Source organism: Accipiter gentilis, chromosome 34 (genome assembly GCF_929443795.1).
Source record: "Accipiter gentilis chromosome 34, bAccGen1.1, whole genome shotgun sequence".
Taxonomy (NCBI): Eukaryota; Metazoa; Chordata; class Aves; order Accipitriformes; family Accipitridae; genus Astur; species Astur gentilis.
The window spans coordinates 2,285,684-2,306,378 of record NC_064913.1 but is presented as its reverse complement, the minus strand read 5'-3'; the positions used below and the strand labels follow the sequence as shown (position 1 = coordinate 2,306,378).

General features: G+C 40.7%; 2 protein-coding genes across 6 annotated transcripts in view; both read right to left on the bottom strand.

Annotated features, from left to right (window-relative positions):
- SLC35E3 (solute carrier family 35 member E3) lies at window positions 1-12,751 on the bottom strand. Of its 3 annotated transcripts, none has more exons than XR_007504662.1 (6): window positions 12,306-12,751; window positions 11,969-12,079; window positions 10,226-10,384; window positions 9,211-9,293; window positions 7,417-8,747; window positions 1-82 (listed from the first exon to the last, which is right to left on the bottom strand). XR_007504662.1 is itself a non-coding variant. In XM_049792523.1 (5 exons), exons 1-5 carry the CDS (start codon window positions 12,693-12,695, stop codon window positions 8,561-8,563), a joined length of 930 nt encoding a protein of 309 aa, XP_049648480.1. In that variant the 5' UTR covers window positions 12,696-12,751; the 3' UTR covers window positions 6,205-8,560. The 3 variants fall into 3 exon arrangements, 1 of the variants encoding a protein (XP_049648480.1); XR_007504663.1 differs by lacking the exon at window positions 1-82 and adding an exon at window positions 4,554-5,379; XM_049792523.1 differs by lacking the exon at window positions 1-82 and having other exon boundaries at window positions 6,205-8,747.
- Window positions 12,752-13,708: 957 nt separating this feature from the next.
- The window catches only part of NUP107 (nucleoporin 107), a 31,385-nt gene continuing 24,398 nt past the window's right edge, over window positions 13,709-20,695 (bottom strand). For all 3 annotated transcript variants that reach the window (XM_049792264.1, XM_049792266.1, XM_049792265.1), the window contains 9 exons: window positions 19,677-19,715; window positions 19,161-19,311; window positions 18,007-18,113; window positions 16,916-17,018; window positions 16,575-16,735; window positions 16,265-16,390; window positions 15,444-15,557; window positions 14,995-15,162; window positions 13,709-14,030 (listed from right to left, as the gene is read on the bottom strand). In XM_049792264.1, the coding sequence (XP_049648221.1) occupies window positions 13,923-14,030; window positions 14,995-15,162; window positions 15,444-15,557; window positions 16,265-16,390; window positions 16,575-16,735; window positions 16,916-17,018; window positions 18,007-18,113; window positions 19,161-19,311; window positions 19,677-19,715 (1,077 nt within the window). In that variant the 3' untranslated portion in view covers window positions 13,709-13,922. The remainder of the gene's footprint in view (window positions 14,031-14,994; window positions 15,163-15,443; window positions 15,558-16,264; window positions 16,391-16,574; window positions 16,736-16,915; window positions 17,019-18,006; window positions 18,114-19,160; window positions 19,312-19,676; window positions 19,716-20,695) is intronic.

Genomic DNA, 20,695 nt, shown 5'->3' with positions numbered 1-20,695 from the left:
ACTGTCTCACATCGCTGTCAGCGTGTGCACATGGAATAAGAGTTAAGAGTCCTTTTGGTCCGTGCAGCCATACAATTATTATCTGCAAGACCAAAAAGATGACTGCAGTAAAACTAAGGAAACTTTATGGTTTTATCTATGCTTTATATATGCATATCAGCTCTCCATTTTCATGACGTTTTGCTTCCAGTTTTCAATGCAAGCAATGCATTTTTAGAGCCCAATGTCTCTGGCTGCTTCTTCTGCTACAAGCCAATCCTGTCAAGCCACTTTTGCAGAAAAGTCTTTCTAGAAGTTTGTTTCATTTCAGTCATTCCTAGCCCCAAAATGTTAAACCCCATTAGTCAATAAGGATGTCACATCCTAAAATAATTTCTTTAGATATCTTTGTATGCGTTGATTTACTTCCATTTTTAAAAGGAAACTCCGGAGATCAGGGGACTGCTTATCTTGTATACTCAGTGAAAATGTTGAGAATTCTTAACTATGAGATATTTAAACCGTGGCTTGCTTAGGGACAAGTAACTGATTAGAAAATTAACCAGCCTTTAAAAATAATATCCCACTGATTTCTGATTTGTGTGACACCCTGTGAATTATTATAGGCTCTCAAATGAGTAAAGCCCTCTTCATGGAAGCAGAAACAGCTGGTGTAGCACAGACTGGTTCAGCTAAATACAGCACACTGAAAAATTGGACCGACACAGAAACCTTCCACAGATCTTCCCTTTATACAGGGGACAAGAACAGAGAGTTGCCAGTCCATGGGAGGCTGCAGAGGCAGGCAATGAGCCACTAAGGCTCAGAGCCAGCCAGTCTCCCAAAGACTTCAAGACCACTTATAGGCACATAAGTATGTTGTGGAGTGCCTGAGGAACTCTGAGGGCTTCTGGCTGACAGCTTGGTAGCTGTACACAAAAATCCGGCTTTCTCACTATTTTGTTTCTGTGTGACTGAAAGAGGTGCCTCCCACCCTGCCCCACTTCCCTCAATCCTGTTTCCAGCTGTGTTGTGTCACTCTTCTCCCTTGTCCCAGCTCCGAAACGTGCAGTAAGGCATCACCTTGCTGTCTGAACCAGTCATGGCTGTTCTGCCTAGCAGAATCGGATGAATCTCCCAGTTCACACAGACAAGGGGCAGAACCAAGTGCCCAAGCCGTGTTCCTGGGAAGGAGCAGGACACGTGCCTCTAAGCAGTGACATGCCATTCCACTGACTCTGCCATCTCATATAATGTGTGCCAAGAGCACGTCTTTCACTAAATTTGCTAGTTTCCCAAAGTTTCTGATTTGCAAACTACCTGTATTTTAATTTCTCTCTTTGGCATCCAGACAAGGTTTGAATGACACCCAAGTACAGCTGGTTCTGTAATCTTGCATCTAGTTCCACAAAAAAAAACTTACTGTGCATGCTGAGCAACCCCAGCTCAGCGCCAGCCTCCCATGTGTCCGTCCACTCTGCTGTTGGCTGGACCTCACTGAGACTGTAGGTTTAGGGGTATAGAATTAAGGTTTACATGTCAACCCCTGATAAAGGCAAAGCTATCCATGAATCAAAATAGCCTTTATGGGAAAATTTTGCTTGGGCTGTGTTTGGGAAACAAATCTACTACATCTCCCTCCCTCTTTTTTTCCTACTTGTAGACCAAAGTCTTACGCAAACTGCACCTGAAGAAAAGCTGAAGAAGTGGGTTTCTTGGGAACCATACTAGCTAAAAGACATTGGTACATTGTTAATCCTGATCAGAATAATCATTTTACCACTCAGAGAAGTGAAATTGTGTGTTTTCAGAAATGTATCACAATTGCCTGAAGGACGATGTATGACCACCACTATTAGTTTCTCCTCTCAACTGGATTGACAAATAGGAAACCAGTTTTTGACTAACCACCACAAGAAATGCATTTAACAAGTAAACCACTTTGGATCCCAGAAAAGACCTTAACATTGCCTTTCCACTCCTTGGAGAGAAGTGCTTTATTTCACAACAGTTGATGCTGTATAATAGGAGTGGCTTTTTACATTCAGCTCAGACAGAAACCTGAGTGGAATCAATATGCACACATGTAGATAAATTACAAGATCTTAATCAAAGTTTTTAATATGCAACTCCAGTGTATTGGAAAACAAAACCTATTCAGTCACTCTAGTTAGTTAAACAGAAGCAGTTATTTTCTGTTAGCAACAGAAAATAAAAGTGTGCAAATGGTTTCTTTTTCCCCGAAGAGTTAAGGAGAATTAAAAATATTATGGGCAGAGTAAGGAAGCAGAACAAGGACTGTTTCTTTGTTAAACAGGAGACCAAAAAAAATGTCAAACTTGTCAACTATGCAGCTTCATTTCTGGAAATGCTGAGCACATGCCATTCTCCGTTAAGTACAACTGAACGGGAAGAAGTTCACACTGACAAATCTGGGCCTGCTATTCAGATGCCTAATTGTGGAGTTAAGCATCTAAACTTAGACCTTATATTTAAAAACCTGCCTATATGTATATGTGCTATATACTCCTCTCAGTTGTCTCTTAATTCATGGTTTCACTTTTTTCTTTCCTTTTTTTTTTTTTTTGTTTTGTTTTGTTTTTGAATCACAGCCACCTCTGTTTTGTGGTCCCGGTAGCCGTGATTACTCCATGTACTTCACCTGATCAGAACACAGCTCCTTTAAACAAGTTTGCTTCTCAGCTTCTGCTTTGTAAGGAAGTAAAAAATACAACTGACTTCTGTGCTGAAGTCATTAAAAATTACATTCTTATGCTGTGCTTCAACCAGAGATCTCCTCCCTGCACTTCCTGGATGTGACACAGCTGTCTACGGTTCTAAAAATAATCCTGTTCTTTCCTGAGACACTGCTAGCCTGCTAGTTACCCACATGGCGGTGCTGGACTTCTTGGAGCTCCTTAAATGTAACCATGTGCCTTCAAATAAAAGGCTTGTGTTCATATTCCAGTGAAGCCACTAACAAATCAGAATGTATCTTTCCAATGCTAATCTTCAAGTAACCTTTGGATCATCCCCACTACCTGCTTCTAAAGACATAATTTACTTTCATTACATTGTTTAATCTGTCCATGTCTGTTCCTGCCTTTCCATTATAAAGGCAGCATGTTGTGCCTATTAGCGCAGCCGGGAAGGCACATGCAACTCCTGTGCTGGCAAATTACCTCTTAATTCACATTAACCTGACTCCTCCTGTATTTTAAGCAATTATTTTTTTTTCTGGATTGGAAGGCAGTCAAGGGTTCCTAGGTAAAAAAAAGCAACACTGGGTGAGCTCAATGTATTTATGTGAGCAGTGAATACAAGTTCTGTCTCAAGTCCAGAATGCCCTAAAATATGGCATAATTACACTTTATACAGAAAGGGCAGACTGAAACAGGAAAGGGAGCTTTCTCATGCACCTACTAAAGGGAGATGACAAAGACTAAAGTTTGAAAGGATTAGTAACTGCCTTGCAATTAAAACAATGAAAAGGGATCACATTTCCCTTTTCTTTAGTTCTTGTTGTACTGCAGATTGTAACTATGACCCTTTGGGCTGGGTTGGATCCCCTACAGCAGGGCTGACAGGGCACTGCAGTTACACGAGGCGATGGAGTATGTTCTACCCCCAAGGTCCATTAGACCTTTCAGCTGCTGGAGGAAGATAGGAGCACGATCCAAGTTAGATGAAAGCAGAAACAGTAACTTCAGCAAGACAAGCTCTGTAGGGAGAGGTGATGCATTTTTGTTGGACCAACTGATACAGCTGAAAAACAGCAGACCGGCTTTCGGGAGCACAAACCCTCCTTCACTAAGCCCAGCATCACTGGGCGAAGGGGAGGTGGAACAATAGCTGCCTCCTCTCAGGAAGGTTAAGCATCGCTGCAGACTAGTCTGGCAAAGATTTTATACTGGCTGAATCCAGCTATTTATTTTTTTGCATGGCATTTCTATTTTCAATTTTTATATTATTAAAAGCTAGCTTAGACTAAATTTGTCAACTACTGCAGCACAGCAAGAATTCATACAATTCAGCTCTTGCATTCTTTGCAATACCTGCCTGGAGATAAACCCACACCTCTCCCCGCTGCTTAGCATGGGTCTTTTTGGCAAGATGTCTCTGCGTCTTAGAATAGGATTTCTCATTACCCAAGATTATATGCGCTCCTGCTGATAGTTTTTCACTTCGTGTTCTTAACCTTCTGTGGCTGACATCCCAATCATCTTTGCAGCAACAGAGCTGTCAAATGGAAGCCTGAGACTGTAAGCAGAGAGGGAGCACCAGCAGGAAGAGAAAGAATTTGTATGGAGCAGAAAGCTGGTGCTTTTCTGCATCTATCTAGTTAGTAGAGAAACAGAAAGACCTGCATCTTCACAGTTCGAAGAGTGAAATTCTTGTGCAAAATAAAACTTACCTTCGCTGTATACCCAGTCTACCTTTCATTTATTCCACATTCCTTTCTTTTTTGTTTTCTCATTAAAGAGGGAAGTTGAGTTGTGAATGGCTAACGTCAAATTTTAAGAGGAAAAAACCCGTAACACAAGCAAACACCTGCAAATCTGCAATCCAAACTCTGCTTCTTTTAAAAGCCAGGTAAGAGACCAGCTATGTAACTGGGATCAAAACAGACATCTTGGGAGAAAAATCGTACTATGAAAGGTGATTTGAGAGACACTAAGGCTTGCTCTCCAAATTCCCTTAAACTGCAAGCCTCACGGTTGTTGTTAAAAGCAAGAAGATAAAAAGCTCTCTCATCTCTCAGAGTGAGCCTTCTTTTTCCCTTCCTAAGCACATTGGTGAATTTCAGGCTAGCCATTTCTAAATCACTGCTAAATACACTAAAAGTATGCCAGTGTTTAGTAGCACAGTATTGCTCAAGAGCAAGCCCCTTCTCAGCAGCCCAACTGTATAAATACATACACGCCAGTTAATGAAATCCATCATTACCTTTTGATAGATTTTGCAGAAGATGTGACAAACTAGACATGGGTTAGACATTAGCTGTACTCCAAAATGTTATAAAAACACTCTTCTGAAGCTCCTATTATATAAGACATTATAAAAATGGGATTTTTACCTTAATACTTAAACCAGCATTGACTACCACTAATATTTTAGAAAAAGTTTAATAAAATCTATGGCTATCCCAAACAGGGCTTTAATGTTGCTTTAGTCTGACGCCATCACTGGGCATTCATTTAACGAAATGAGACAGAGAGAGGATACATTTCTGCTGAATTGCAGCTCTGTCTTGAAGGTAGACTTCCTGCAAGACAAACCTCCTTTTCATACATGTAACAGCAGCAAACCACCTTCCTTCAGCCTCAAGCCTGAGAGAGTAGCTGTTCACCCATCAACAGGAAAACTCCTCTGGCACAGTGCCCCCAAAGCCTGCAAGAACTTAGCAAGTCGTACAAAACCAGATGCAAAATCTGTCAAACAAGCGCTGAGTTACCAACGTTAAAGGTTAACACAAAGCTTTGAACTGAGCATCGCTTAAGTGAAGGCATACTTCCTATTCATTTGGGGAAAATTAGAAAACATCGTGCATGTTGTTCTAAAAGTGTTTTCAGGGACAAGGCTAGCAGAGATAACTTACTAGTCACTCGTTTTAATCAGAGGCATCTGGATCTGCTCTAATTTTTAAATGCCACCCTTGTATCTATGCTAGCTTTTCCACTGGAACTACATCAATGATAGCTTTTTAAAGTAAAGAATGATAATATAAGCAGCAAAGCACTCAACAGCAGAAAAGGACCAAGGTCCATCTTGCTACCATGGTTTAGTCATATGTAGAATATGAAGTAAAATGAAAAGCAGAAAGCAAACACCAGGGCTTGTACAGTACGGCTCCAATTGCGATGGCAAATAGAGGGCGATGACTACATATTGTTAAAGATGCCAAGTCTCCGATTTCCCTTTCAGGAAAGCCAAAACTGAATGAAATACACATAATTAGCAGGAAAACATATTAAAGTGATGTAGTAAAAACTAGAATAAGCAAGTTTCCCACCAGGTAAGCATCAGTAATTTTTATAAGACTCCAATTTTACCTCGGGATTTAAAATTTCCCTCATTTGTGTCATAAGTTCAGTCCCAAAACTTGCAAACTCCTTGAAATATTTATACAGACAGAAATCCAAGTGGCACCACTTTGTCTTATACACACCTAGACCCCCAAAGTGTACGCAATTTAAGCAGAAGATGAAAAAAGACAGGAACAACTGTTCTCCCCTGCAATAAGCAGGTGTCAAGCGATTAAAAATTTATTCCCACCCTACACACGGTATCCAAAGAAACAATACATACAAAGATCTATTTATCCCATGATTACACAAGCCTCCTGGATTTAATATTTTGAACCATATGACAAAGTTCAACATACTTTGTTTGCAAGATACAACAGGTAAATCTCAAAGGAGAGTTCTTGAACGTATGAAAAAAAATCACGTCACTTAAGTGACCTCCACGACTTACACATTCCAGCAACAGACTGTATTTATAATGTATTGTTTTAATGGTACTGCTAACTTTCTCTTGCAGATCTGCTCCTCTCCTTAAGGAATCTTTTGTATTTTCAGACATGTTTGTTTTGTTCATTCTACCACTTCATATATATTTACATCAGACTCATCCCAAATATTGTTGTCATACAGGCTTCTAATTCAGTTGTTTTATAACTGTAAATGTCTTTGTGGTCTATCTACATTTTAGAAGAACTTGTGCACAGCACAAATTATTATTAATGCAAATGGCTTTCTCAGCATATGTACTGAAGGATATGTATCCAGAGATTGACTCTCTGAACACATCTTTCAGTAGTCCAGGCTGTATTTTTAAACTAATTATATAGATTTATAAAAACGTATACAAAAAATTATCCTTGAACCAGTACAATGTCTAAGACACAGTTGGTAAAGATGTAAAATTACTCAGGTATTTCTAACTCTGAAATGATATAGAGTGTTATGGTGTAAACTTAGGTTACACAGAGAAATAACTTTTTCTTAAATCAAGAACTCTGTAACAGAATAAATAATTTACAAGCTTGAGAAGATCTGCATTGTTTCCTACACAAAGACTTGTTACCTATATTGTAAAAAGCTTAGAGGAACTAAATATAATTTCCACTGGCGGTTCTAAAACTTAAATACCTGTTTTTGTTCACATAATTCCCCTCTTTAAATCTGCTAGAGGTAGATGAAGCTAAAACGAACCCCAAAATGGAAGGATTAAGATACTGCAAATAAATTCTAACCCTGCAAATCTAGTGAACATATGTTCTCACCAGATTTACTGAAAGCAGTTATTTTCTCTTTCTTTTTTTAAATAGAACAGCACTCAACTTCTTCCTTCCATGCTGTCAAAATCGGTGCTTGATACTGTCATAAAATAATTTTCAAAGCATTCCTGAATTAGAGCAGAAGCAGGTCTCACCTCGCACTCTTCAGTCACTCCGATACCTTTCCGAGGACTGTCTGTTGACGAAACACCTAGCCAGCGCTGCCCAGACAGCCCCCGGGCCTCCCCCTGAAACAATGACAACAGACAAATCTGCAGATCCCAGCGAAAGTAACTCTTGGGGAAAGGTGCGGGAGCGAGGGAGGTGGGACTTCAGCAGCAGAGAGAACCGAGCATCCTTCATGTCCAATACAGACGGTGACCTTTCCAAAGATTTCTCCAAAAATATTTTTAGCATGGGTGTCTGTGTGCAAGGGCTGCAAAATATTTGGTTATTACCATGAAATCAGAGATTTTATTAGGCTCACAAGTATTTACAAGATGTCATGTAAAGCCTTGGTTTTGGCATAGAGAAAATTATAAAGCAGTAACAGGATTTTCTAAAACATGAATGACTTCTTTAATGTCCTGACAGACCAAAAGAAAAATTTAAGATGAACTGCTTGGATCTGATCTACTTTTCTATAGCTTGGCCTGCGGCTTCAAGTTTTCCAATGTCTCCTCTAGTCTCTCTCCACCTGTAACTTTACCTACTTCCTTCAGCCAAAAACTGTCAATGTGTTGAAGCCAAACATACGTAAGAAGGCATACAAGAAATAGCAATGAGCTTGGCGGCCCTTTTTAAAACTACTGAACAAAGTATGTTTCCTTTTCATCGTTCACCAGACAAAAAGGAGGAAGTTATCACTACATACCAGAACATCTGCATAAAAGTGCCTCCATGTTTCTTCACAACAGCAATACTGGCATGATCACAAAGACAGGATTCCTTTTCTTTCTCTCTCTCTCTCTGCATTGTAACTGTAGCCATCATGATCTCATTTGGTATGCCAAAAATATAATTACTTCAGAACAATTTCCGCAGCAATTTGAAGTGTGCCTTTTTCTCTTTTAAGTTACCATTTAAATTTAATGGAAATGAGAGGACGGACTGAGATGGCAAAACCCCAGCATTTTACATAATTCAGTTCATTTGGTTTAGTTACAGAATAACGATCCTGGCGGTTAAACTAAAACCATAGATCTAAATGAACGGGGCAATTTTGTGCATTCTAGAATCAATGCATATTTAAATACTTGTTTTCCTTCACAATATTATTAATCTCCAGAAACCCTTGCTTTATGGACGCTGAACCAATTTACTCTTATTGCTTTCCTGCTCGCTAAGCTTGAAGTGGGTGTAAGCTAAAATGCCCAACAACGTGCACAGAATCCCAAGGCCTTGATTAACAGACAGTGGATCCTTAAATAAGAGGCACCCTCCCAGGAGGGTGATACAGAACTTGAAATGTCCAAACATGTTATACCTAGACATCTGTTAAGGATAACAGCAAATATCAGTATTATTTTTTGTAAAGAGAAACACTTGGCAATTTCATTAATTACATCCAAAGCATGCAACAGTGTCACACTGACTTCAACTCATGCAACTTTCCCCCACCTCTGCAGCTATGACAATTAACCTCCACCTAAAGCCTTTCACCCATTGTACACTACAAACTGACATGCCAACACTTTCTCAAGGTAGCCAAAGTGTGGGTAAATATTCTTTGTAAGTATGACGGTCACATCAGTAAGTTAACCACCATTACCTATACAAACCCCGAACAAAAACAAAATACACTAAAACATGAACATGCTTTTCCAGCTTCATCATTTAAGATAAAGCAGGCAGGTTACCAAACAGTTTTCCCACAGTAAATCAGCCCAAATGAATGCTAATATAATTCATCTGGAAACAGGAGAAACAACTAATGGTACAAAGGATACGTGACAGGTGACGTATTTCCAATGATCCAGTAAATGGACAAGTTTACCATAAAGGCTATTATTCCAGACAGCAGTACCATTATCTGTGGATTAATGGACACAGTCAGTAATCTGACACACTTTTGGCTATTTGTAGATATATTCCAGGTTATTAATTTAGTTTCCTTTACTTCCAAATGCAAAATATCAGCCAAGAAAACCATATGGAGAACAAAAATAGAAACAGCTTCAAATCAGTACAGGCACTAAGTGGTGTGTGTAAGTATCTCAGGGTATGATGTCCATAAATATATACTGATATAACCAAAAGCCTTTTCTCCTTTACTCTCAGCAAACATTTGAGAGTGTTCTGGAAAATTGGGCTACTCATACACATAGAGGTTGTATTCTTTACTTTTGAGACAAAGTCTTATTTATGGTCACAACAAAAACTATTTTGGAAAAATATTCTGATTTTGTTATTGCGAGTACTTGCTATCCCATTCATAAACTGTAGTGCTACGAGAAATGGCCCATCGCTGAACGGCATGATCAGCAGTGGTAAGAATATGCCACTGGCTTTTTTTGGACGGAAGGATAAAGGCAGAAATTATAGCCTTCTTGCTGAAAATAAACTAGCAATCCTAGAGAACAACAAATGTTGGCATCCTTCCACAGAAGAGGAGTTGAGAGTGTCAAAAGTAAGCATGCTTATCTCTTTTTCTGAGTGGACAGTAAGAGCTGGAACTTGGGCACTTACATATTTTTAATTTAATACACTAGGGGAATCTTCTGGATTTTGTCAGATTTGCCTGTTATTCAGATGCCCTCTAAACAGAAACAAGGAGGTTGACAGACTCCTCCAGGAGGAAAGGGGCAGACGCAACAAGGGTTTTTTCTTTTGCACATGCCCCTCTCATCTCCTCTTAGACAGTAACTATACAAAAATCTGTTTCACAAAGAAACAGATCTTACTATCAAATTCAACTACATCAATGCTGAATATTTATTTAAATAAAGTAAATAAAAGGCTTACCACAGCTGAAAGCGTCCAGGGCCCAAATATTCCCCCTTCTCCAAAGACTGGCTCGAAGAAGGGTATGATGAACAACAACATAGCTGAGGACATTGGTGCCTGATAGTACAGCAACTGCATAGAGTTTACCTGCAACTCATGTTGTTTAGCTCCTACCCACTAAAACCAAAAGAGAAAGCTGTTACACACAAGGAAAAAACCCCCAATAAATTGAAAACTTGAGCAAAAGCAAACTGGCTACTAACACAAAGGGAGTCTCGTGTGGACAATACTATGTAACAGATTGTTGAGCATCATCATCTACCTTTGCCTAACCGAAGGCCCATGTGTTTGTCTCTTGCAGGCACACAAGCCACGTGAGGAGAAAATCATATGCAGGGGCAGTGAAAAATGCCTGAGTGCCTAAACCTTCCTTTTCCCATTGCCTGGGGGTAAAGTTAAAGAAAAAGAAAAAAGTAGCAGAGCTGGGAAGAAAATGCCAGCTGCCTTTTATTCTCAAGACAAAGTCCAGATACTGTCTTTGATGGAGCCAAGCACCTTTGTCTCAGTAGGGATCTGCTCTTGCTCCTTTCTTCTCCTTTTCCTCCACACACACGCTAACAAAACCAGTCAACGTTTGTCTGTCTTTTGCCAGTTTATTGTGAATTTACTAGATTTCATTTCAATATTGACTATAATTGACTATAATTTGGATTGTTGATGGTAGCATCCTTTAAGAGACAACATTAGTTATCTACAGTTACGAAGAGAGATGTTAAAGCCAAAAAGATGCACCTTTATATTGTACTGAAGAACGACATTTACTTTAATACTTCATAAATCACATTAATTGGTAACATGGATTCCAACATATAAACTTGCTAGGTTCTTTTAACAGAAGTCACAGAAAAATTTCACTCAGGTACTACCATTTCTCCAGTACACGCACCATCACTTAAAGTTATTATGCAGCACCTCTCTCCTCCTCCTGCCGCAAAACAGGACAAGAGACAATTATTTAGGGTCTTGCACACTACAGGTCAAAGAGCCTCACCTCTTCAGGAGGCACAGTACGCCCGTTACAAAGAAACGCACGTTTAAGTTGATGATGACTATCACATCAACATGACCGGGGACTCTAATATAGGAGGCTTTTACAGCCACGGCGGATAATGAACTGGCCATGAGCCGTTAGTACAATGTTAGGGCAGAAAGGGCGAAGGCAGCCCTTGGATACATCTGTTTTTTTCAACCATAATCAGCCACAAAGGTTATATTGTGCATACGTGTTAATGCACCCTCTATAAAAAGTGTGTATAGTTGAAATTGAAGAAGGATGCTGATAAAATGTCAACAGCTCAAGGATAAGCCATGGGAATAACTGAGGGACTGGCAAATGCCCTTTCTAGGGAAAGGCTCAAATGCAAGGCACTTGCTTCAGCAAGGAGAACAGCTGTGCTCTCTAGAAAAGCGGCGTTTTACCGATAAAGCGATCTTCACCCCTTGAAAGTATGCTCGCCGCCACGTGAAAGATGACAGCCCGGCTTTTAGCAGCAAGGACGATCAATTCCTTAAACAAGGTACCAGGGGCTGCGGCGGATTATCGCAGTTTGTTTTGCAGTTTTGTTTAAAATAAATAACGGCGCGTGGAGGCTTTCCTGGAAGGCAGAGCGCTCTTTAAAGGCGATTTAACCGGGAGGCAGCCGCTTCAGGACCGAATACCATCTCCCGCCCCCCTCACGCCCCCTTCCCGCCATTACCCACCACTTGGTAGAGGGAGGTCACCAGGACGCCCAAGGTGGCGAACGCCATCCCGAGGACGTTGAATTTCACGTCGTAGTAGGAGTTGAGGAAGACGCCCAGCGTGATGGGGACCTGTGGAGAGGGAAAAGGGCGCGGGGTTCGGGCCGGGCTCCTCTCTGAGGCGTCTCCTCTCTGTGAGGCGTCGCTCCTCTCTGAGGCGTCGCCTCAGGGCGGGCGGGCGGGCGGAGGGAGGGGGGGGGGGGCGCGGGGTTCCGCGCCCCCCCCCCCCTCCCTCCGCCCGCCCGCCCGCCCTGAGGCGACGGCCGCCCCTCCCCGCTCCCCTCAGCCGCCTCCTCACCAGGGTGAGCTTGATACGGAGAGGGAAGGTCTTTCCGTAAGCCAGGCTCTGGATGACCACGATGACCGGCGTGGTCATGGCCTTAGCCAGCTGGTAGGTGCCGATGGTGTTGCTCTGGAGGGAGAGGTTGGTGAAGACGACGAAGCCGCAGAAGCTGAGGGCCAACGGCAGCACCTGGGAGGGTTGGAGGCTCTTGGGGGAGAAGGCGCCGAGAGCCTGGCACAGGTAAAGGCCGAGCCAGGTGATGGCGAAGTGGACCAGGGTGAGGCTGAGGTTGGGGAAACCCAACCGCACGTACAGCCACTTGTTTAGGAAAACGATGCAGATGGAAGCCGCCAGATTCACCAGCAGTCCCGCCGCCAGACGACCCTGCGCCGGCATCCAGCCCATGGCGTCCCGACGGGCCGGGCAGCAGCAGCAGCGGCTGAGGCAGCCCGCCGGCCGCCGCCGCCGCCGCCGCCTAGCCCCGCCCACCACCGGACACGTGGGCCCGCGCCTTCCGGTGGCCCCGCCCCCGAGGGGCGGAGCTGCGCCGCCGCGCCCGCCGCCGGCACCGGCACCGGCAGCGGGACGGTGATGGCTGCGGGGAGCGGGCTTGGCCCGGAGCCCCCTTGCAAGGAGCGTCGGAAAACGCGGCCCAAGGCCCGGAGGACAGCCGGGGGAAGGTGCAGGAGCTCTCCCCGGACCCCCCCCTCCCCGGTCCAGCGGCGGGTGGGAACACACGAACCGGAGCCGGTATTTCTGTAAGCACCACGGACATAAAAATATACCCACGTACGAGTGTGGCACGAATCGCGTTCTTCGGCATCTGTCAGGGGCACCGACTGGGTGAGGGAGCCACAGCTTCTGCACAGTGGAGCAAAAAAGCAAAAAAAAAAAAAAAAAAAAAAAAAAAAAGCCACTTCCCCCCCCCCCCCCCCCGCAAAAAACCCAGCAAAAGCAGCTAAACGTGTGTTTACACCCATAGAGCGGGCCAGAACAGGGTTTCTAAGTCAATTGCAAGATCTGAAACTGGGGAGTTTCAAGGTACGATCGCCTTTCCTCCGGTTCTGGATCCCGTCAGCATTTCAGCAGCCACAGGCTGGCCCCTGCGAGCCCTGAAGCGAGCCCTTCCTTCTCTCTTCCGAAAGGCTGACGGTAGCCCAACACCTTCGCTCCTCCGGTGACGTTCCTCTCCTCCAGCCCCCTGCGTCCGCTTTCTTCTCCCCTGCCTTCCACATACATCCTCCCGCAGCCTCGCTTTCCTCTCCGCTGTTCCCTTGCACGTTCTCCTCCTGCCCAGTAATGTTTCCAGGCTATGGGCAGCGCTTTGGCATGTAGCAAAGAGATGAAGGTTCATACAATCGCCATATTCACATAACAACATTTTAGATTAGAATGAACAAACCTTTTCTATTCGTGAAGCACTTTTATTAGAAAAAAAAAACCATTATGAAAAAGGGTATATAACAAATATCATCTCTGAAGTTGGTCAGAATTTTTCAAGTTGAAATTGAATCCCAAGGGTTGTTTCCCCCCCGCAAAGATCAGAACAGTTTGTCCGAGTCATGGTTTTGTTCTTTTTTTATAACCAGAATGTCCATGTTCAGAAGTCTTTGCAAGTATCTACATGAAATCCTAGGACTGAATTTCATATCCCAAAGGATCAAGATCCTGGTCCAGAAGCATCAGAGAAGATTCCCTCAGCTTCTGTAGAAGCTTCCGGAGTTCTTCTTTTGAAAATACCTAAGAAAAATAAAATTAAAAATAATGAAGTTATATTTATTTGCAATGAACAGCACTAATATCAAAGTAAATGGTAGTTAATTAAGTTGTAATTTCCCCACCCTTTCTTTCTATTGAAGACAGTGTGAACATCTGACATTTCAGAAAGGCATTTAGTAAAGGACTGGAAGCTAGTAGTAGTATCCAAAACCTGAAGATAGTCTCAAGATAGCTCTGTCTCATAACCACTACAGAGATTATTGCTAAACAGCCAAATTTAATTCTCCTGTTATTGCTGGCAGAGATCTTAGGTCAATCCAGGCGAATGCATCACAGTGTTTTTCTTGGCCTTGATGTTTCTTTTCAGATGTCTAATCCTTAGGTGGTTGTTTTTGTTTTTTGTTTTTGTTTTTGGTTTTTTTTTTTTTGTGCAGGGGGGAGTGTTGTGGTTTAGGGGGGTGTGTGTTTTTTTGGTTGAGTTTGGTTTTTTTTTAAGTGATAAAGTTTTTTGGGGTTGTTTTTCAGGCTTGTGGAAGAAAAGAAGGTTAGGTAAACCCAAGTGCTCCAAAACAAAACCTGCTTATACAATGTTCTGAAACGTAATGGAAATAAGAAAAGAATCAATTACAATTCTACAGTTCAACTTAGAATTGTTTAGGTTGGAAAAGACCTTTAAGATCATCAAGTCCAACCATTAAACTTAATTCAATTCAATAGCCCCCGTCCAAAAATTAGTAACTGCACTACTCGGAAGAACTGCTTGTCAGAAGACTGGCATCATCTTCAGGGTTTCAAAGGTAACTCTGATTCCTTAAGTCAGCATACAAGGAAGCCCTTTATTACTGCAGTGAATGGCAAGAGATAAAGAAACTTACGATGTTAAGGAACATATGGCGTCTTCCTCTCTACATAGAAGCTTCTTCCACAGTCAACCCACAGAGCTTTTAAATGGAAGCTAAGCTGCCTGCAGCTCTCACTAACTCACCGTATAAAGCTTGTGTCGCTCAGAAGCGACCATGTCAGCCAGTCGCAGGCACTCCTGATACTGTCCAGTACTGTGTAACACTGTGTGCAGTAAAAAGCACATCATTGGCAGACACAGCTTGCGCAGCAAAATCATCTGGTGCATTCGTTCAGGGTCATCCTCGGCATCCTTACCATAGCAAAATAACATATTAGTATTATGAACGTCTACCTTTAAAACGCAACTCGACATAACCACATAATTAGTAGCATCAGAGGCAAAAAACTGGACTAACCAGCCTGGACTGGACTGCCAGAGCTGATTTGTACAGTAACCAAAGGGGAAGCAATCTGTAACTGGTCACAGCAAGGCCAGAGTGAATTAAGCACATCAAACTAAAGGTGACAAAGGTACAACTGAGTACAATCCATGCTTTGTGGTCTGCGCCATGATATAAAAATTCATTTTACCTCTCTAACATCAACCATCCATCCTCCATCAACAAACAGCAGCACATTGTACATTTTCTCTTTCACATCAGCTGTAAGAGCATCCAAGAGGCCTTTCCAAATACCATAATCCATCTGGCAAAGAAAAAAACAACAAAACTACTGCAGAACAGGATAATTTCCAAGGCTATTTTAAGACAGACTCTTCACCTAGCACGCAACAGCCAGCGCAGCTCCAATTCAAATTAGAATCTTCAGCTAAAACTTAAAAGCCTGCTGCTAACAGCTACTTCCACCCTTGCTTAATTCCCTGTCCAGAGTGTCAGACAGGTTGTTCAGAAGCAAAGCCACCAGAGAAAGATAATTTTAAACAATTATTCTGACATGCTTATAAAACACATACTTGTATTAACTGAATACAGTATATTCATACTGGCTAGACATGCAAAAAGAACTTCTGGCAAAACAAACAAAATGGCAGCATCTTTTAGAAAAGAAAGTGTGACAAATGCAAGAATAAAAAAGAGTTAATAGCAAAATCAAGTACTCAGAGTTGTTAATAACATTGACAATCAACATATTACAATGAGTATTTACTACTACATGACAATATTATATGTAAAGCTGAGTCATACAAAAAAACCCCAACACACGAGAATTTATTGTGCAGTGGCATTAGTATTCTACTGTTTCATACTCCCCTGATATAAAACCAGAATAATTTATAATAGAGCTCTTAAGCAATATGAGTTAGCAGTCTTCTACTCTGTTTCATTAAACTAAGACCACCTCCTAGGCAAGAATGTACGTGTTCATAGTAAATAACTTGAACTTTTACATACCTCATACTTCTTTTCTTTATGTTCATGGGCCACTTTTTCAGTGAAACTTGCTTGTGGTAACAAAGAAGGCTTCTGTGGAGCTGAGTTCATGTGTTTAAACCATTCGTTAAAGGTTTCGTGGGCTTCCTGGATTGCATTGGAAACAGTCTTTTGACTTACATAATTACAAGAATGTCATTAAATGCACAGATATAGTGCATCCAGGAATCAGAAGTTAGATCAAATGGACAAAACTTGAAGTTTCACCACCAAGGCAAAGCCACCATTATTTCTAAGTAGTAACTTGGAATACAGCATATCTGAAACTCACCAAATATGCCCGAATACATAAATGTTCCCGTATAGCATTGTCATCTTCAGCTGGAAGCGGAGTATCCATTCCCTGTTCTTCCCATTGGTTATATATTTCTGCTATAGAGTCTTGGGGAATCTTCACAAACACATCTTTTGCAGCTTCATGTTTCTTGGATGCTATGAGAACATGAACTGAGTATCAACAGCTTTGCAATTTCCATAGTTTATTTTTATAAAAACTGACAAACCAATGCTTTTTAATAGACTAGGTTCAAAGTTATATCAAGTATAATGCCAAGAGCCAACAAGAACAAAACCAGCATTTAAAAGGTCAACAGTATTTGCGAAATTCAGTACCCAAGAACTTCCTCATGATTGCATTGCTTTGCTTAAGTGCTTCCGCCCTCTGTGCAGGATCAAATACAAGCCAATCAATTACATCTATTTTCAGCCGATCCGCCTGTAAAAAACAACATATAGATTCACTAACATTTCAAGCATACAGCTGATGGTAGACAGGTTAAATCTGGTCAATGAAATACACAAGTTTCTAGAGATATTTGGATAGCATTATGACATACTAACAAGGACAGCTTTATTCACAACTTTAGTATCAAAAGCTTAGAAAACAATCTCTGCAGTCTAGAATAATTAAAAAAATATTTCTAAGTATTCACAAGATATTCAGACCAATGGATGAACATCAGGTCTCAAAAATTTTTATGGACTACCATGCATCTTCCTCAAACTTTAATATGAATACACTGTACAAACATGATTTCTGGAGCCCTTGCTATAATCTTCAGGGGTGCCATCAACATGCAACTAGTTTTCCAACTCTTGCATTAGATAAACTACCTATTTGGCTTGGAGTTTAAACTTTGTACTGAACAGCAAAAATTTGCCACAAGTTTGCAAACTATCAGTTGCTTTCTAAAGAGTACTTTGAACGCAAGCTATTAACAGTACCTCACTGTCACTGAAGTACTGAGTTGGATCCAACTGACACTCAACAGTGATGACAAGGAAACTGTCAGTAAAGGCAATCTGTCATAGCTAGAATATGTCACTTGAGCATGTGATAAGGTACATCTGAGATCCAGAGTATTAATCCTCATAATTCTTAGAAGCTACAATAATACCCCGCTCTCAGCTACAACAGATTTTGGTATAGTAATTTCATGGGCTTTATCTCCACTTACTGCTTGCATACAGACATGCTGCTGAGCAACATATACCACAGCCCAGAAAATGAAGGAGATGTAGAAACAGAAGTTATGAATTCGTGCAATTCAACTCCTCACTTGGTCACATGGAAAGTGCACTTCCCTCACAGGATTTTTCAAGGCAATTTCCACCATTGTTGAAAGAGAAATATGGATCATATATGGCAAAAGACTCTGCAGTTGATTGCAAACTGGAATATCTGCCCTACGAAGTACACTCACCTCTGTTGTGCCCATATCTAACATATGGTCATGGTGACTGAATTCACCAGCATCCTTCTTGCGGATGTTTTCAACAACAGTTTTTGTTATAGTTGCAACATCCAGACCTGGATTAAAAAGAGAACTATGTAAGAGCGATCATGAATCTAAACTTGCCACAAAATGAATTTCAGACTCCAATTGCTGATCTTATTCCTTACTACCAGTAACTCTCATCAGTCTGTCCACACTCACATTGTTGGACTAAATTATAAGCTTTGAGATACGTAATTTATTGCAGGTATTTTAGAAGAATGATATTTGAGATAACAGAGAACACCAGACATGGGAAAAAGAATAAGACAACTAACAAAGTTTTTTAGTCTGTGCTGGGGACCAGCATATAGATATATTTACTAAGACCGCCGATTCCTACAAATCTGATGGCAAGACTATGATTTGACAGCAATGTACCAGGAAAAGCTCAGAATAGTTCTTTTACAGATGCTGAAGCAGGATGGTTTTTTTTTTTTTTTTAAACCTTAGCCAAATTTTTAAAAGAAAACGACTAAAAAATGATCAAAGAAAAGTCAGACACTGAAGTCTGCAGTAAATCTATCTCTGTGAATTTTGAGTGGCACAGAGGCATTGTGAAACAATGGACAGTGCCCTGCTTCACTGTAGTCCCTTTTAGTTTGATGTGTGGGCCTGGAAGCAAGCTTACAATTAATGCAAGCAACCCACCATGGCTAAGGAAGAGTACTATAAATAGGACAAAAAAAAAAAAAAATCAAGATACTCATAACCTTCCTAAATCCACAAACAGGTTTGTATTTTTATAATTTGTTTTCTGAAATAATATGATCATGTCAAGCTTCAGAGCTTCAGCTTGAGGCAGGCAGCTGGCATTTACTTCCTGCTGTGTTTGGACATAATCCAGAAGCAAAAGTGATATTTAGTTTAATTCAGAAAAATAATTGCAATTCCAGGTTAGTTAAAAACCACAATATACCTACTTGAAGAGTGATCAGCAAATTAATTTTATTTAATTGAAAAATGAAGAGACACAGGAAGGAAACATTATCATCTTCATAGCTAGGTCTTGCATTAAAAGCTACTGAAACACAAAATAATCCAGCATATAAAATGATAACTGGAATATCAGTATATCTCACCTGCATCTTTCGCTAATTCAAGGCAGTGGTGGCGTTGATCACTTTCAATAACATCTTCGAGAAATAAAGCATACTGAGCAACAGCTAGCTCTGGGGGCAAGTGGCTAACATAAAATGCTATTAAATCTGTGTGCTTCTCAGATACCATCCGCTGCAGAATAAGAAGCAAATATTTAGAAAAACATACTATATTCCTCTGTGTAAACACATGTGTTTACACTTCTGTAAAAACACGTTTTATGTAAAAACATCAATGTGTAAGAGATTTCTGATTATTTTCTTCTGATAGAGGAAGATTCCCCTTCTCAGCTTCTAAACAAGGATCAATAAAACTGTCTCTTATTCAAGCACTGCTGACAGAAACTCTGCATATTAGGCAAGCTTCCATGTATCTCTTCTCAAGAGACCATTAACTGCGTCACAGCTCTTTCCACCCTGTAACCTTAAGTCTTCTTTTCTTCCCCCTTTATGTTTAAATTACACTAGAGAAAACAAACTATATTTTTGAAAGCTTACCTGAATGTAAGTCTTTAGGACTTCAACAGAAACTTCCTCCTTATTAATACAAATAAAAATTCAGTTTTAAATCAGATAATGCGGCACAAGAAAAAAAAAAAAGATACTTTACAGGGTATCACTATTACACAGACACAAGGTTATTTGCTTATCCTTGCTTCAGTTAATTTACACATTCAAACAGGCTCAGCTGGAAGAACTGTTTCTCTTGGAGAGTGATTAAAAAAATAAGTCTTCCGATTCAAAGATTTAGTGTTCCAAGGATTTTCTTTTCCAGCAACTGGATAATATAGTTTTTGGTCTAACTGCAAAGTTGCTTTTAAAATTTTTTTCAAATCTTTCCATTTTACCTTTCTTTTTTTTTAAATTAATAAATAAAATGTCAGGTGAACAGATGACTATTGCAGTGTGCAACACACACTGTTGTATTATAGAAAGTTCTAATCTTCTTCTGTACAGGTAATAAAATATCACCTGCTCATCTGTAATAGCCTACACTAAACAACCAAAGCACCTGAGACTGCTTTAGCTAGTTACTGTGAAGAACTATCATTTTAGTTTTGTATGTGTAAATGAAATTAGAGATCTTCATCTATGAATTGTACTCAAACATCAAATAAGGAACATCATAAAAGCTTGCACAACTGCCTCTTCCATCTGAGGTCTACTGAGGGTTGATCGAGTAACATTCCAGTAAATTCACCTACTCCAAAACTGTAGAGGCAGTAATCAACAGTTGCTTGCAATCCTACAATGGAATTTATGTAGGAAATTGCACCTTCTTTGTCTCCTCTGTTAAACATATGCTAATGACTAGTCTTACCATACTTCAGCTTAAAGACCTACTCTAGCAAATTTTGAGTCTGGCTAAAAAATGTGTATGTACACACACACACACAAGTTCCTCTTAATTAGCTAAATCTTAACTGCCTTCAAAATAAATTTTAACAAGGGAATGAAGCACTGATTAGAGGCATGAAAAAAACATAACTCAGAGCTGTATTTAAATCATCTAATGA